This window comes from Sinocyclocheilus rhinocerous, unplaced genomic scaffold (assembly GCF_001515625.1).
Source record: "Sinocyclocheilus rhinocerous isolate Xijiao unplaced genomic scaffold, SAMN03320098_v1.1 scaffold1515, whole genome shotgun sequence".
Taxonomy (NCBI): Eukaryota; Metazoa; Chordata; class Actinopteri; order Cypriniformes; family Cyprinidae; genus Sinocyclocheilus; species Sinocyclocheilus rhinocerous.
Genome location: NW_015627243.1, coordinates 357,334 through 371,057, shown reverse-complemented (window position 1 = coordinate 371,057; position 13,724 = coordinate 357,334). Strand labels below are relative to the sequence as shown.

General features: G+C 36.8%; 1 protein-coding gene across 1 annotated transcript in view; it reads right to left on the bottom strand.

Annotated features, from left to right (window-relative positions):
• Positions 1-6,086: 6,086 nt before the first annotated feature.
• Positions 6,087-13,724, bottom strand: part of jag2a (jagged canonical Notch ligand 2a) — a 56,460-nt gene continuing 48,822 nt past the window's right edge. The window contains exons 21-26 of the mRNA XM_016533291.1: positions 13,498-13,611; positions 12,521-12,636; positions 11,113-11,367; positions 10,858-10,989; positions 9,015-9,168; positions 6,087-8,660 (exon numbers count right to left, since the gene is read on the bottom strand). Coding sequence (XP_016388777.1) covers positions 8,194-8,660; positions 9,015-9,168; positions 10,858-10,989; positions 11,113-11,367; positions 12,521-12,636; positions 13,498-13,611 — 1,238 coding nt within the window. The 3' untranslated portion in view covers positions 6,087-8,193. The remainder of the gene's footprint in view (positions 8,661-9,014; positions 9,169-10,857; positions 10,990-11,112; positions 11,368-12,520; positions 12,637-13,497; positions 13,612-13,724) is intronic.

Here is a 13,724-nt window from a genome sequence, read left to right as displayed (position 1 = left end):
TATATATATATATATATATATAAAATTGATTGAGTTTGTTCAGCATAACATTATTTGTTTAAACAAACATCTTCTAGTCTCGTTGTACAAACCTAAATTAATTGCATGCAAACGTTTTTCTACAATTTATTGCATTTAACAAGTTTGTTTAATTGCATACTGAAGGTAAATTCTATCTCCATCGTGTTCTCCGGACAAGGGCATTTTCTATAAATATCACTAACCCTGAGCTTTTAATCACTACACATCATCATTTGTAAGTAACTTCTACACCTGGTCTTGAATCACACAGATTCAGACACAACACCCTGATAGAGTGAAGATAGAGTGGTATGCTTTAACAATCTGTTATGAGTAGAGCTTCAGTTAAGAGCTGATCTTTGATCAGTTTTTCCCATTATCTAGCTAATCTACTCCATTACACATATGGCAACTGTGCAGGCCTCAATTAGGAAGTGACCTTTGATGGAAAAGACTTGTGTTTGAGACTCTGCTGTAGCTGCACCCTCAGCACTATAGTAATTAAGTGGAGACAAGTGAAGAGAAGCGGGCCAGAGATGGTAAAGCACAGAATGGAAAAAAAATTATGAATTTGTTTTAAGATCATTTTGTCATGTTTCATTTCACTGTTCAATTCACTTAAATGGGGTTGAGTAAGTGTTATTTGTCGCTATAAATCGATCAGTAATTATTGAGCATGATCTGAACCAGGGGTGTAAAATTAAGATTTTATATAGTGTTCACTTCCATTTATACACACAGATGTAGCAGAAAGGAGACAAAAGTATAATCTTTTGCTTTTAGCTTTTTGACCAATAGAGGATCTATGTAAAGATAAGAGGTTCAGTCTACAAAGAATACAAATTTCTAAGCTGCATGTTTGTAAGTGTTGCAAAAAAGTAGAGTAGACAGTATTTTCAAATATTTTAAGTTTATTTTTTATAATTTACTATTTATTAGAAGTAGAATGTGACATCATATCCTGTTGCAAAAATTTATTGCAGGTTCAGAAGAAATTTCACCTTCTCAAAGTGAAATGTGACCGCACCTTTAGTGAGACATCTAAACTGTGCAGCGGTGGGACGTCCAGGAGGAAGACTGAGACATGATACCACATGAATGCCTGTATTACTAAACTTCTAGAAAGAGAGAGACAGGAATAGCCAAGTAAGTAAAAATGTGCGTGCGTGTATGAGTGTCAAATAGCAAACTGTTTATCTTGCTTTTCTTTTCTGCATTACTGTAAGGATGGATCCACCCTAAAATGGAGAAAAAGAAAGGAAGAATTGCTTAGCTCGTATTTATTATCTGGGATAGCACTGGATATGAGATCTTAATCGTGTCAGTAGAGAGGTGAACATAACACCCTCTGTGTCAGGGCCTGGAATAACACAGGTCTTTTCTTGTCCCAACATCAAATGCAAATCACTCCAGCAAACCTTTTTTTTCCAAATAGAAATTTAATTCAGGGTGTGGCGTGTATGTGTGTGTGTGCATGTTAAATGTGATCCGTGCTGCTACATGATTTTTGCAAGCACAGATCAACTGAACACACTCATGCTTGGATGCTTTTGCAAAGTTTAAGCTCATGCCTGACAAGACCTCTGTGATTTGAAAGATTTCATTCACAGACATTGTTATTCAGTTTGGACAGAATTTAAGATATGTTTATATTTCGAGATTTGAGTATCTGTCTTAGGTCATACTGTCATACGTGTTGCTTTGGGCCAGTTCAGATCGATTCTTATACTCTGAACTCTGTGACGTGATAAAGTGCTGAGATATGCTAGAAACGTTGGTGGCGTCTTCTCTAATAGTCCTGGAGAATGATCTAGACACGCACGATTCTTCATATAAGGCACAAAGTAAGAGGGCAGATCAAAACATGCCCAAGAATGGAGAGCAGGAATTTAATGATTAATCGGGGTAATAATACAATCACTGTCCATTCAGCTTCTCAGAAACTCACACCTGAAATGCCCAACTATTTTTGGTTGATGCAAATAGTGTTTTTTAGGGGTGCTATTTAACAATTATACAGTATTTCATTATTTGGTTTTAAACCACAGTTAGTAATGAAAGTGTTAGGATGAGAGGAGTTTCAATGGGCAGCTGCTGTAGTTTTTTGCCAGCACTTGCTGGATAAGGTTCATTTGCGAGCAAGAGGAATTCTGGGATGTGTTCAGTGCCAGCATGGAGTCTTAAACCCACAGAGGGTTTAGCAGCTGTTTCCACGAACAATTAAGGTATTGAGACAAGTGAAATACAGGCTTTGACTCAACTTTAGTCTCCCACTGGAAATCCAAGCATGGATCCATCAGTGTTTCATACACTGGTCTGCATTTAAAATAAAATACCCAACACTTCAACAGCCTCAACACACAGGCGTATAAAAGTATAAAAAGTCTACTTACAAAGCTTTGCATTGACTAATGTTATGTCAGGTCAAATAAGTAATGTGCTGACAGTTTTTTTTTCTTCTAACAAATTCTCATTTCATTTATTATGTTGCCATTTCTACTTTCTTTTTTGTAATGTTCAGAGTTGATCTTTTTATCTGAAAATTGTTTGCTGATTGTCAACTTTTTGTATGCTGTGTTTGAGCGTGTCTAGTATTTATATTTAATATTAAGTGCAGACTAGAAGTTAATTAGGATCAGGCATAAAATAAGGGATGAATGCCAACAAAAAAACAAATAAATAAATGAAATGAAATACAAACAACATACCAATATGCACTAAATAGCACTAAACCTCTTTTAAATGTGAAGATAATCTTTTAAGTCACAAATACAAAGAAATTTGAAATATTTAAAACAAATATACAACCCCCCCACCCCCAAAACCTTTTGAGTCACAAATATAAAGAAATGTAAATTATTTGAAAATATAATTAACAGCATAGTTTCTGTTTTAATTTTTTTTCTCTCTTTGTCATTCTCTCTCAGCTTATAAAACAGGAATGTGAGGTGTACCTCAAGTTTCAGGTACTGAAGGCTGAGCTGCCAGATGCCTGTTGGCAGCTTCCTCTGTTGACAGAACAAATGTGTTCACTAAATTCTTTTCTTTATGTCTATGCATGCAGCTCAGATTGTGAACCTGAAGCCACTGCTGACTCAGCAATAATTCTGCAGCTTAGCATGGAGCTAACATCCAACAAATCAAAGTACGCTCGCTCATACACTCACGCCAAAGTACCTACACGTAAACTTACTACTGTTGACATTAGCAGTCATGTACACTTACTGTCCTTTCATACAGTAAGCTTACCAGCACCTGCTCTCCCCATGAAGTATAAATTACAGTACGGCAAGAAAAACACGCTCCTAAAATAGACACCTTTCCACTACCACAGACGTGTTACAGGATAAAGTCATTTCAGCCCAGAGTTCAGACCAAGGGCACCAGGCCACCTAACAGGACCTGATGGTGCAACATCACTGACTGAGGCGTAATGTTGCTGTAGCTGAGGCGTGAGTAATGTTGCTGTTTGAGCATAAAAAGATCTGCAAGGTTACAAAGCTAAGAGTCCATTCTAAAAGCATATATTCTCTTTAACAGAAAACACTTTTGAAAAACTACAAAAACACGCTTCTTCCAGATATTGTGATGACATACTGTCACTCATTAAAATAATTCCTGCCCAAGGGCAAGGCCTGGTTGAGCTGCACTGGAGAAGATGAAGAAGAAGAGCTGCTTTAGTAGCGTGTTGTCAACATGGTGAACAGATGCTGTTCATCTTTATTTGTGCTTGCAAAAATTCTGCATGATCCTCTTGTTCATAAACATTCTCAGGGACTGAATCGGACTCCAATTGATATGGCAAAATTGACGCCATCATTAATATTTACAGCTGAGCAGATGAAACTCGTGGTTATGATAAAGGGAATGACATTTCTGGAACACGCTCTAAGCCAGGGGTGGCAAACTCAGTTCCTGGAGGGCCGGAGCCCTGCAGAGTTTAGATTCAACCCTAATTAAACACACCTGATACAACTAATCAAGTCCTTCAGGCTTATTTGAAAATTATGTGGTATGTGTGTTGGAGCAGGGTTGGAACAAAACTCTGCAGGGCTCCAGCCCTCCTGGAATTGATTTTGACACCCCTGATCTAAGGGGTTCGCCAGTAACTATGCACTGAGCCAGCTAACCAATCAGGGTACATTTAGTATTTTGGAAGGAGGGGTTTCATCGAAACAGGAAGTAAATAGGGTGTTCAAGACAGACTGGGAAGAGAGGTGCTGCAATAATATAAAATATGTAAAAAGAAACAATCAAGCATTAAAACCTATTCTAGTACACGCCAAAAACCAAATGAAGACTTCGTAAAAAAGACCCCTTTAAGTATTTAAGGGTCTAGTTTGAGTAGTTTTTAACTCTATCTTGCACTAAGATTTCTAATGATTTTGCCCATTAATAGTTAAAGGAAAATATACTGCAGGGCTGTCCTAAGAGTGGTGCAACTTGTGCAGCCTTCGCTTGAGGGGGCCCTGCCCTAGCTTGGGACGGCCCTGATATACTTTAATGTAAAACAGCTCTCAAATGTTATTTCATTTATAGAGCCTAACAACCTGTCACTTTCATTCTATGTGAAACAAGCATGAACATCTTATTTCCGTGACAAAATAATTTTTGGGTGAACTACACTAGCATTCAAAAGTTAGGGGATTTTATTTTTTTTATGCTTTTGAAAGCAAGTATCTTATGCTCACCAGGACTGCCAAATTATTTAATAAACATACAGTAAAAACGGCAATATTCTGAAATATTTTTGCAATTTAACTCTTTTAACTGTTATCTTAATATATTTTAAAAGGTAATTTATTTCTGTGATGGCAAAGCTGAATTTTCAGCAGTCATTATTCCAGTCTTCAGTGTCACATGATCCTTCAGAAATCATTCAAGAAACTTCTCAAGAATTTTCTTATTATTATCAATGTTGAAAACAGTTGTGTTTTTAATCTATACTGGCTGTTTGCCAATGCTTTACACCCCCATCCTCCAGAAAGATCCGGTAATCCAAGGTGAATAGTTCTGAAAAGAAATGGAGGAATTTTTTATGTGGGTGTGTCTTTTTTTTCCTTGGGAAATTAAAGCCCTGAGACCCAGGATGAGTTAGAACAGGTTAATCTTTAAGAGAGATGATACACATCGTTACTCTGACTGAGTCAAAACAAAACCTATGTTATCAGCCTCGTCAGCTCCATGAGGATTCTGCTCTAGCTCTGTGGATTTCACTGTCATGCATGATGTCAGCAGGTGACAGATGAGGTGCGAGCTTGTGTTTCTGGGTCTTCTTTTAAATAGAAAAAATAAATGAAGACATCACAAATGCTACATATGAAATAAAATTGTAAACCTCATAGGTACAAAAGCCTTTAATAAATACTTGTTGGGAAAATCAGACAGATTTAACAAATGAAACGCCAGATTCAGTATGAGCATCAGTGCATGTAGAACTAATCACAGCCAGTTATGTGATGGACTTTTTTTTCATGTTAGGGTAGTGTTTCAATTCCTTTATATTATAATAATGAAACTTTCTTTGAGGAGTGACATGATTCAGAATGTAAATCTGAATTACTATCACATTTTGCATTATCCAATCATTTCTATAGTCAGCTGTAATATATTTTTCTGTGCACTAAAGACACCAAATAAAACACGACAATGAAAAAACATAAATTGTTCCCTTCATTCAGCCACAGCAACATGCACTGATAAAATTTTTCTCACCTTCCAAAAAACCTTAATTGCATTTGATTAGACTCCAATCAAATATGACAGAACAGCTCATGAATAAAGGAGGGAAAAATACCCCAGCCACCCCAAACAAGGGAGGATTTCAGATAACATAAATCTTTACTCATAGTGTTCTTTTGAAAAATGGTATTATAGTAATATAGTACCATTTTATAAATATAAAATCTGATATTCAACACAATACTCAGACAGAAGATACGCTTTGAACTCAAGTGTTTTCTGTCGTTGACGTGGGTCAATACTCTGGTGCATTTGTGGTTCATTTTGAGTTGTAGCATAATAACAAGCAATGATGTTCTGAAAGCATTAAGAAAAAAAAAATCTTCCAAAGTCTTCCAACATCCAACTTAAAACCAGACAGTCTGGGACACTAATATAAACACAATTATATCAGGGCTGACATTGGCTTGAAAATGCAAGTGTTGGACTGTTCTAAGGAGAAAAAAGTGCCACTCGAACATGCAGCATATTCCTTTGAAGTCTTTGAGTCTTTCTCCTATGAAGTACTTAGACCTTCAGAAGAAGTCAGCATTTGATCAGTGGCAAAACATTCTTTCAGCATGGTCAATGTGTCCAATCCTTAGTCGACATTCATTAGGAAAGTCATAAAAACAACACAGATAATCTATTCTAACATGAAAATAGATCATCTCTCATTTAAATTATTTCTTATAAAGTCCCCACAGATAGACTACCAACCTGTGGCCATTTTACATATTTATATATAAAACATTTTCTGACCAACATAAATAAAAGGAATGACACTGTTGAAAAGGAGAGCGACTGAAGGAGAGAATAAGAAAAAGTAATAATTCTAAGAAAGACTGATAAAAAGGTGTCACATCATTTACTAAACTCAAATATACACAGCTATGTCTTTTTTCACTATTTACATATGTACATATTAATATTTTTTCAATTTAATGAATTATCTCTCAGTGATTAAAGAACTAAAATCATCGTCCCCTACTGTGTGACCTAAAACCTACGTGTTTTGGGACAACACAATAGTGTGTTGACTGAAGTGGCCCTTGATTCTTTACATGACTGTTCTGTTTATATGGCTGTCACATGAAAAAAGACAAAAGCAATAATTTCTAACCATCAAGAGCTGAGTGAGAGATTATCAGTCAGAATACTCTTACTGTCTGGACTGAGTACCAATTCCCAAAGAAGGTGAATTTCAATATAAAAAAGTAAGCCTTTTATACTTAACAGTATCTTAGTTCACCCAAAAATGAAACTTATGTCTTCGTTTACTCACCCAAATGCCGTTTATTCTCTTTTCTGTGTAACAAAAAGGAATGAGGACTGAGGCTGTCAAGCTCTGTAATTACAAAAAAGCACCTTAAATAGGTCTTAAAAATTTATGTTTCTTTAAAAAGTCTTCTGATGTCATACAACAGATTTGTGTGAAGGACAAACTTCAGTCGTTATTCACATAATATCTTGATATCTGCCCTTGATCTCTTTGATGAGAGTGCTAGAGATTGTCTGATTCATGAACAAATGATTCTTTTGAGTTGGAGCTTTTCAGTTAATCAGTTGATCCAGTTCAACTCTGAATGGTCTGGTTTTCATACCAAATGGCAATGGTTGACAGCCCAACAGAAGGTAAGATAATAGTGAATAATAATGTCTCCTAAATGACATGTATATATACATATAAAATAATTTGGTCTGTTCATCACACAAAGCTATCATATGACTCCAGATGACTTGGAATATAACATAGCAATTTTATAATACTCTTATGATACTTGGATGGTGCTTTTGCATCCCTTTTGAAGCTTGAAATCTCCAGATTTTGTGTGACTTCCTACACTTTTATGTAACTTTTGTGTTACACAGAAGAAAAAAGTCATACAGGTTTGGAATGACATGAGGGTGAGTAAATGATAACAGAATCTTCCTTTGGGTAAACTATACATTTAAGTGTGTCTATAGCATGTGTTAACAAAAACAAGAACCAACATATGTGCATCATGAGAAATAAAAAATAAAAAAAGGTAAGCGCTATTGAGACGGTGCAGTGAGGCACTTGTGTATATATACCTCTGGAAGATTTAACGGCTTCTAACACTTGACTTTGGGCAGGTCTGGACATAATCAAAAACACTTTAAAGCTGCCTATCGCTGATTACTCCTCAGCCTCAAGGGTCAAAGGTCTCGCCACAGTTCACAAACATAATCTTAAAGTTCAGCTTTGTGTAAAAATGTCCTTCTTTTCAAGGAAAGTGAGTGCAAGTGTAAACAAACAAAAAAAGGATTTTGAAAACCATTCTTTGAATGTCGCATTTGCTGTATTTTTGTGACACAAATCCCTGTTTCATTTGACTACACAATGATGAAAAAAGAATGAAAAGCCCAGAAGCTTTCAGATCAGACAGCAAAAAAATGCTTATATTTTTTCTTGTTTATCTGGTTCTTTCATACGTAATGATCTTTCATGTGCTCGCTTAAACTCTCGTTCACATTGTTCTTGCAGCAGTTTTCTTTGCTGCTGTAGTGTGTCCTGTTTGGCTGATTTTGGGCTGTAGTGTGAATAGTGTACACTGCGTCCCCTTTAGTGTACGCAAGAGATGAGCACTTATGCAGAACCAGCCCTCTGTCTCTCTCTTCATCTCCCTCTTCCTCCTCTTCCTCTCGCTCAGCTCCGTCTCCAACCCGATCCAGAGGGTAAAACAGGTTCTTGTTCTCCTGCAGCGGGTCTGTGTTGTCTTTGTGAGGCATGCGAGTGCTCAGTAGTGTCCCGCGCTGGTTGTTGATGCTCTCCTCCATCTGCGTGTCCTCTCTTTGTCTAGCTTTCCTGCGTCTTCTAAACCACCACACGCAGATGATGACACATGAGATCCATAATACCACAAACAGCACACACAGCAATGGGATGAGGTAACCTGTAGAGAGACACCCAAAAAAAATCATATTCACTACCATTCAAAATGTTTGGGTCAGTAAGATTTTTTTAAGAAATTAATATTTTATCAAAAATAAACGGATCAAAGTGATGTATTGCAGTTTCCTCAAAAAAATAAAAATAAATTAAGCAGCACAACTGTTTTCAACATGATAATAAAAAGGGTGAAGGATCACGTGACACTGAAGCCCAAACTTTTTGATTATTATTGTTATTATAATATATACATTTAAATAATTTTATAAATAAACTATAATCATAATTATTTCAGAAAAGGATTAATTATTTTAATCGATTTATGTTATGATGTCTAAAAGAGACACATCTGACTCACCGACTTGAGGACGCGGGTCCTGAGTGTCAACTCTGACCTCTCTCACAGTCAACAGTAACGTGCTGTTGTGAGGTTTGGACAGAACATCAATGATGGAGTGGACAACATCCTGTATCTGAGCTCGTCCCTCAACAACGGTGTTTTGCTCATATGACTGCGGAAATCAAAAAGAAAAAGAGCAAATGAAAATTTACAAAGACTCAAGTCCTTTCTTAGCTATAGTCCTGATGTTTTACTTACAATCACATAATTATCTCACTTACAACAACAACAACAGAGTCAATGGAATGCTATTTGGCCCTAAAAAGACACAATGGTGGAATATCTGTAAACAATCAACAAAAAAAAAACTAAGAGCGAAATTGGTAGAGACTCAGCACACACAACCTCACTACTGAAACAGGCAGACACAGGAATAAAAATTACGACATCCAGGAAAAATTTTACAACAAAATAAAACAAATAAAACAAACATTTGATTATGTAGCAAGCAATGAGAAAGTCCCTGTCCTATTAGGATAACTAATAAGGGAAAATCTCATTTGAATCTGGAAATAAAATTTTGTGAAGTAATAATATTACTTCTTTATTCCCTTTGATTTCATAATAAAGCATACTAAAATCAAAACTAAAAAAAGACATTCAGAGAAAAGGGAAGGAGGAATGATGGAGACATATTGGAATGACAAAGATAGAAAGACAGCATGAAATAGGAGGAAAGGAATTTAGAGTGGGGAAGGAAAATAGAATGGCTGGATCAGAAATGAAAGAAGTTAGACCTGACTGGGCAAGTTATTCACCTTTCCCTTAAATTTCATGGCCAGCCACATGTAGTTGTCTGTGGTAATAGTCAGGGTATAACCACGCTAGAGTCCACAGGGGACGTCCCAATGCTGAGCTTATAACTTCAGAACAAAGCACAGTCTTTTGAGAGCTCACACCATAAAAGGTTTCCGCTCCTTTTCCAGAAAACTTTTAATGTTACAACATAAATCTTAACAGCATTACAACATCACAGAAAGAGAAGAATTAAGATTCTGGCCATTAAGGGCTTAAAGTAGTAGAGGGCCAGAGCTTTCCCCAAGAGTCTGCATTGCTACAGCAATGGTCTCAGAGTGAGTGAAGGAGATAAAGAGAGAGAAAGACGAGAGTGTGTAGAGCAGGACAGGTGAGGTATGTTAAAGGAGAAAAGCTGAATTTTTGATGTGAAAGAAACATTTAGATAAGAGAAATGAAATAAAGTCAGTCTTGAATTCACAAAAGGATCTAATTTTTACAAGCGCTCTTTGGAAGCTGTTTGACTGTGATTTAAGGGGCGTTTTTTTGAAAAAGTGCAAACTGGAAGAAGGACATGGAAATGTTTTAAAGGAGAGACGAGATGGAAAGAAAGAAATAAACACTTCAAAGTGAAGGAAAACAGATGGTTTCAGGAAGAGCATGTTATTGGATGAAAAAATTCTGTATTTTGATGCACACTGTTTTACACTGCCTTCAAGTTATTTTAGAGTAATTCCTTTTACGAGATGCGCAGACATAAATGTCACCACAGTTGTGTTTATCACCATGAAACTTGGGATTTTCTTCAAGGTCTAACTTTTTTGAAAACTCATTTGAAAACAGCTTCTAATAAAAAAATAATGATCTGACAACCTCCGGTGACAAGAAAAAGTTACATCTTCAGCATTAACCTTCTTTTATGTCCTGTCTTCTTAACAGTGTTTTTATGTTATATGTCAAGATTTGTTCCTTTTTTTCTTAGCGGCTCTGAGACTGAACATGAGTACTGAGCAGATGAGGTAATCTTATAGGATTAACAACTGATGATTAAAGAAAGTTAGCTCACCATAGCAACCTCCACTGCATTTTGGCTGGAAGGTGATTGGTCACAAAGAATGTAGAGGGAGTGGTCTTTGGCCAGGGTTCGTGTAATTGGCAGATACGTTAGCTGTGTGCAGACACCTTCAGCAGTAGTGCCCTGTTAAACAAACCCACAACATTTTGATTGGAAAAATCAAGTGTATCTGAAATAAAGAGCTGTATATATTTCATCTATCTGTCTTTCTGTACTTTCAGCATTTACTAAATGAAAAACTCTTACCTGCGGGACATTGTCAGAGTCAAATACAAGCGTGACACGAGCACAGTTGTCATCTAGGTAGCCATTGTTGGGTAGGCACGGAGTGCTGAAGGGCTGTAGATGTTCACGAGTGGAGCATACACCCAGATGATTGCATGGTGGATGAAGGCAAGACAGGAAATGATGCTCTACACACTCCAGTCCAAGTGGACACACAGGACGCTGTAGCTCACCAGAGTCTGACTGCAACAAGCAGGGCTGACGACCACAATGCACCTGTTATCACAATAAAAAAATCTTAATAATGAATCTATATCTACATCTATATCTACAGTTTCTATCAGCTTCGTTTACTGTCTAAAATTAAAAATTTTCTCACTCCAAACACTCTAGAAATGGCTGTTCATGCGTTCGTTACGTCTCGTCTAGATTACTGCAATTCTTTATATTGCGGTATATCTAAATCTCAAATTGCGCGTCTTCAGCTTGTCCTATAGACTTTAAAATTCTCCTCTTTGTATATAAATCCCTACATAACCAAGCTCCTGTCTATCTATCTGACCTTCTTTACTTCTATACTCCGTCTAGAAGCCTACGATCCTGTGACCAGGCCTTGTTGGTGGTCCCTCACGTTAGGCTTAAGCGTAGAGGGGAGCGTGCATTTGCGGTGGCAGGGCCACGACTCTGGAATACCCTACCTTTAGAGATTAGAATGGCCCCTTCTTTGTCTGTTTTTAAGTCCTTGTTAAAAACGTATTTGTTTTCCTTAGTGTATTGACTATGGTGATATGGTAGTTTTTAAACGTGCGGTTTTAAATTTTTGTCTGGTTTGTTCTCTGTGTATGTGGTAAAAATTGTTGCTCTTCTGAAAAGCACTTTGGTCAGCCTGGTGGCTGTTGTATATGTGCTCTACAAATAAAATGAACTTGAACTTGAACTTGAACTACATGGAGCTAAAAAATAAATAAAAATAATAATGAAAATAAAACAATAAATGATAACATAAGTTGCGGGTTCGAGTCTCAGTACAAGTCTCAGTACCGGCAGGAATTGTAAGTGGGGGGAGTGAATGTACAGCGCTCTCTTCCACTTTCAATACCACGACTGAGGTGCCCTTGAGCAAGGCACCGAACCCCCAATTGCTTCCCGGGCACCACAGCAAAAATGGCCGCCCACTGCTCTGGGTATGTGTGTGTGCACTTGAATGGGTTAAATGCAGAGCACAAATTCCGAGTATGGGACACCATACTTGGACACATGTCACTTTAAAATAAATAAATAAATATATATATATATTTTTTTATGTTTGTGAGATTGAACAAAATTATTTCCTTAATGCATTTTCACCTTTTTAACTTATTTTACACTGCATGTGACTGCAATTGGTAGTAGAACAGTAGCACAGTCTGAGGTAGATTGTTGGACTCACTTTAGTGCATCTGATGTTTCCGTTCATGCACTGACAGCTGTTGCATCCATCCTCCCAACGATCACCATGATGAACCTGCAACCCAGAGCGATCGCATGCCTTTCCAACACCAATAACTACAGATGAAGAGAGATGAAGAGGAACACAGTGAAAGAAAAAGAGATCAGATCATGGACATTACAGTCAGTAACATTTTTTTTTAAATTAATACTTCTATTCAGCAGGGATTCATTATCTTGATCAAAAATGGCAGTAAAGAAAAATATAATGTTTAAAATAAATGCTGTTCTTTTGAACTTTCTATCCATCAAAAAATCCTAAAAAAAATTATTTGGGTTTGTACAAAATTGATAAAAATAAAAAAAAGCACCAAATCAGCATGTTAGAATGATTTCTGAAGAATCGTGACACTGAAGACTGGTTTCAGCTTTGCCATCATAGAAATAAATTAAATTTTAAAAGATATTAAAATAGAAAGAGTTATTTAAATTTGTAAAAATATTTCACAGTATTACTAATGTATTTTCACTGTATTTTTGATCAAATAAATGCAGCGAGATGGAGCAGGGACCTTCATTATATATTGTACATAACTGAATGTTGTAGTGTAAGCCTATCCTACAATAATATGCATCAAATAATATGCCATCCCATCATTTCAATAAATAAATAATCATAACATTTTACTCAATAAATTTTAATTTGTAAGGGACAATGAAACATTTAGCTGAATGCATTTAGCTGTTTTTTTGTTTAATGCATATTTTAATTTCTTTTCCCACACAAAAGTTGTCAGAGCCCATGCAGTACCACCACAGGCCCCTGTTGAAAGCCACTGAAACAGGCAATTTAGTCTAGTCCAGTTTTGTTTGGCCGAAGTTAAGGTGGGCTCACACGACATAATAGACAGCAAAGATTTTCAACACTTCATTTCTCATAGTGCAAACAAGTAGGGTGGTCTGTCAGTGGGAACTCACACTCCTGGCAGCGCGGTCCAGCTCGTCCCATGGGGCAAAGACAGCGATATCCATTAATCTCATCCGCACATGTGGCTCCATATGAACAGGGAGAGGACTGACACTCATCTATGTCTGAGATCGAGTGAGTGACAGAAGTAGAGAGTGTTAGTCTGAATGTATCGAAAGTAGCATCGGATCTATTCTTCTGTATTGTAACATACATCCGAGTGAAATGGCTCATTGAA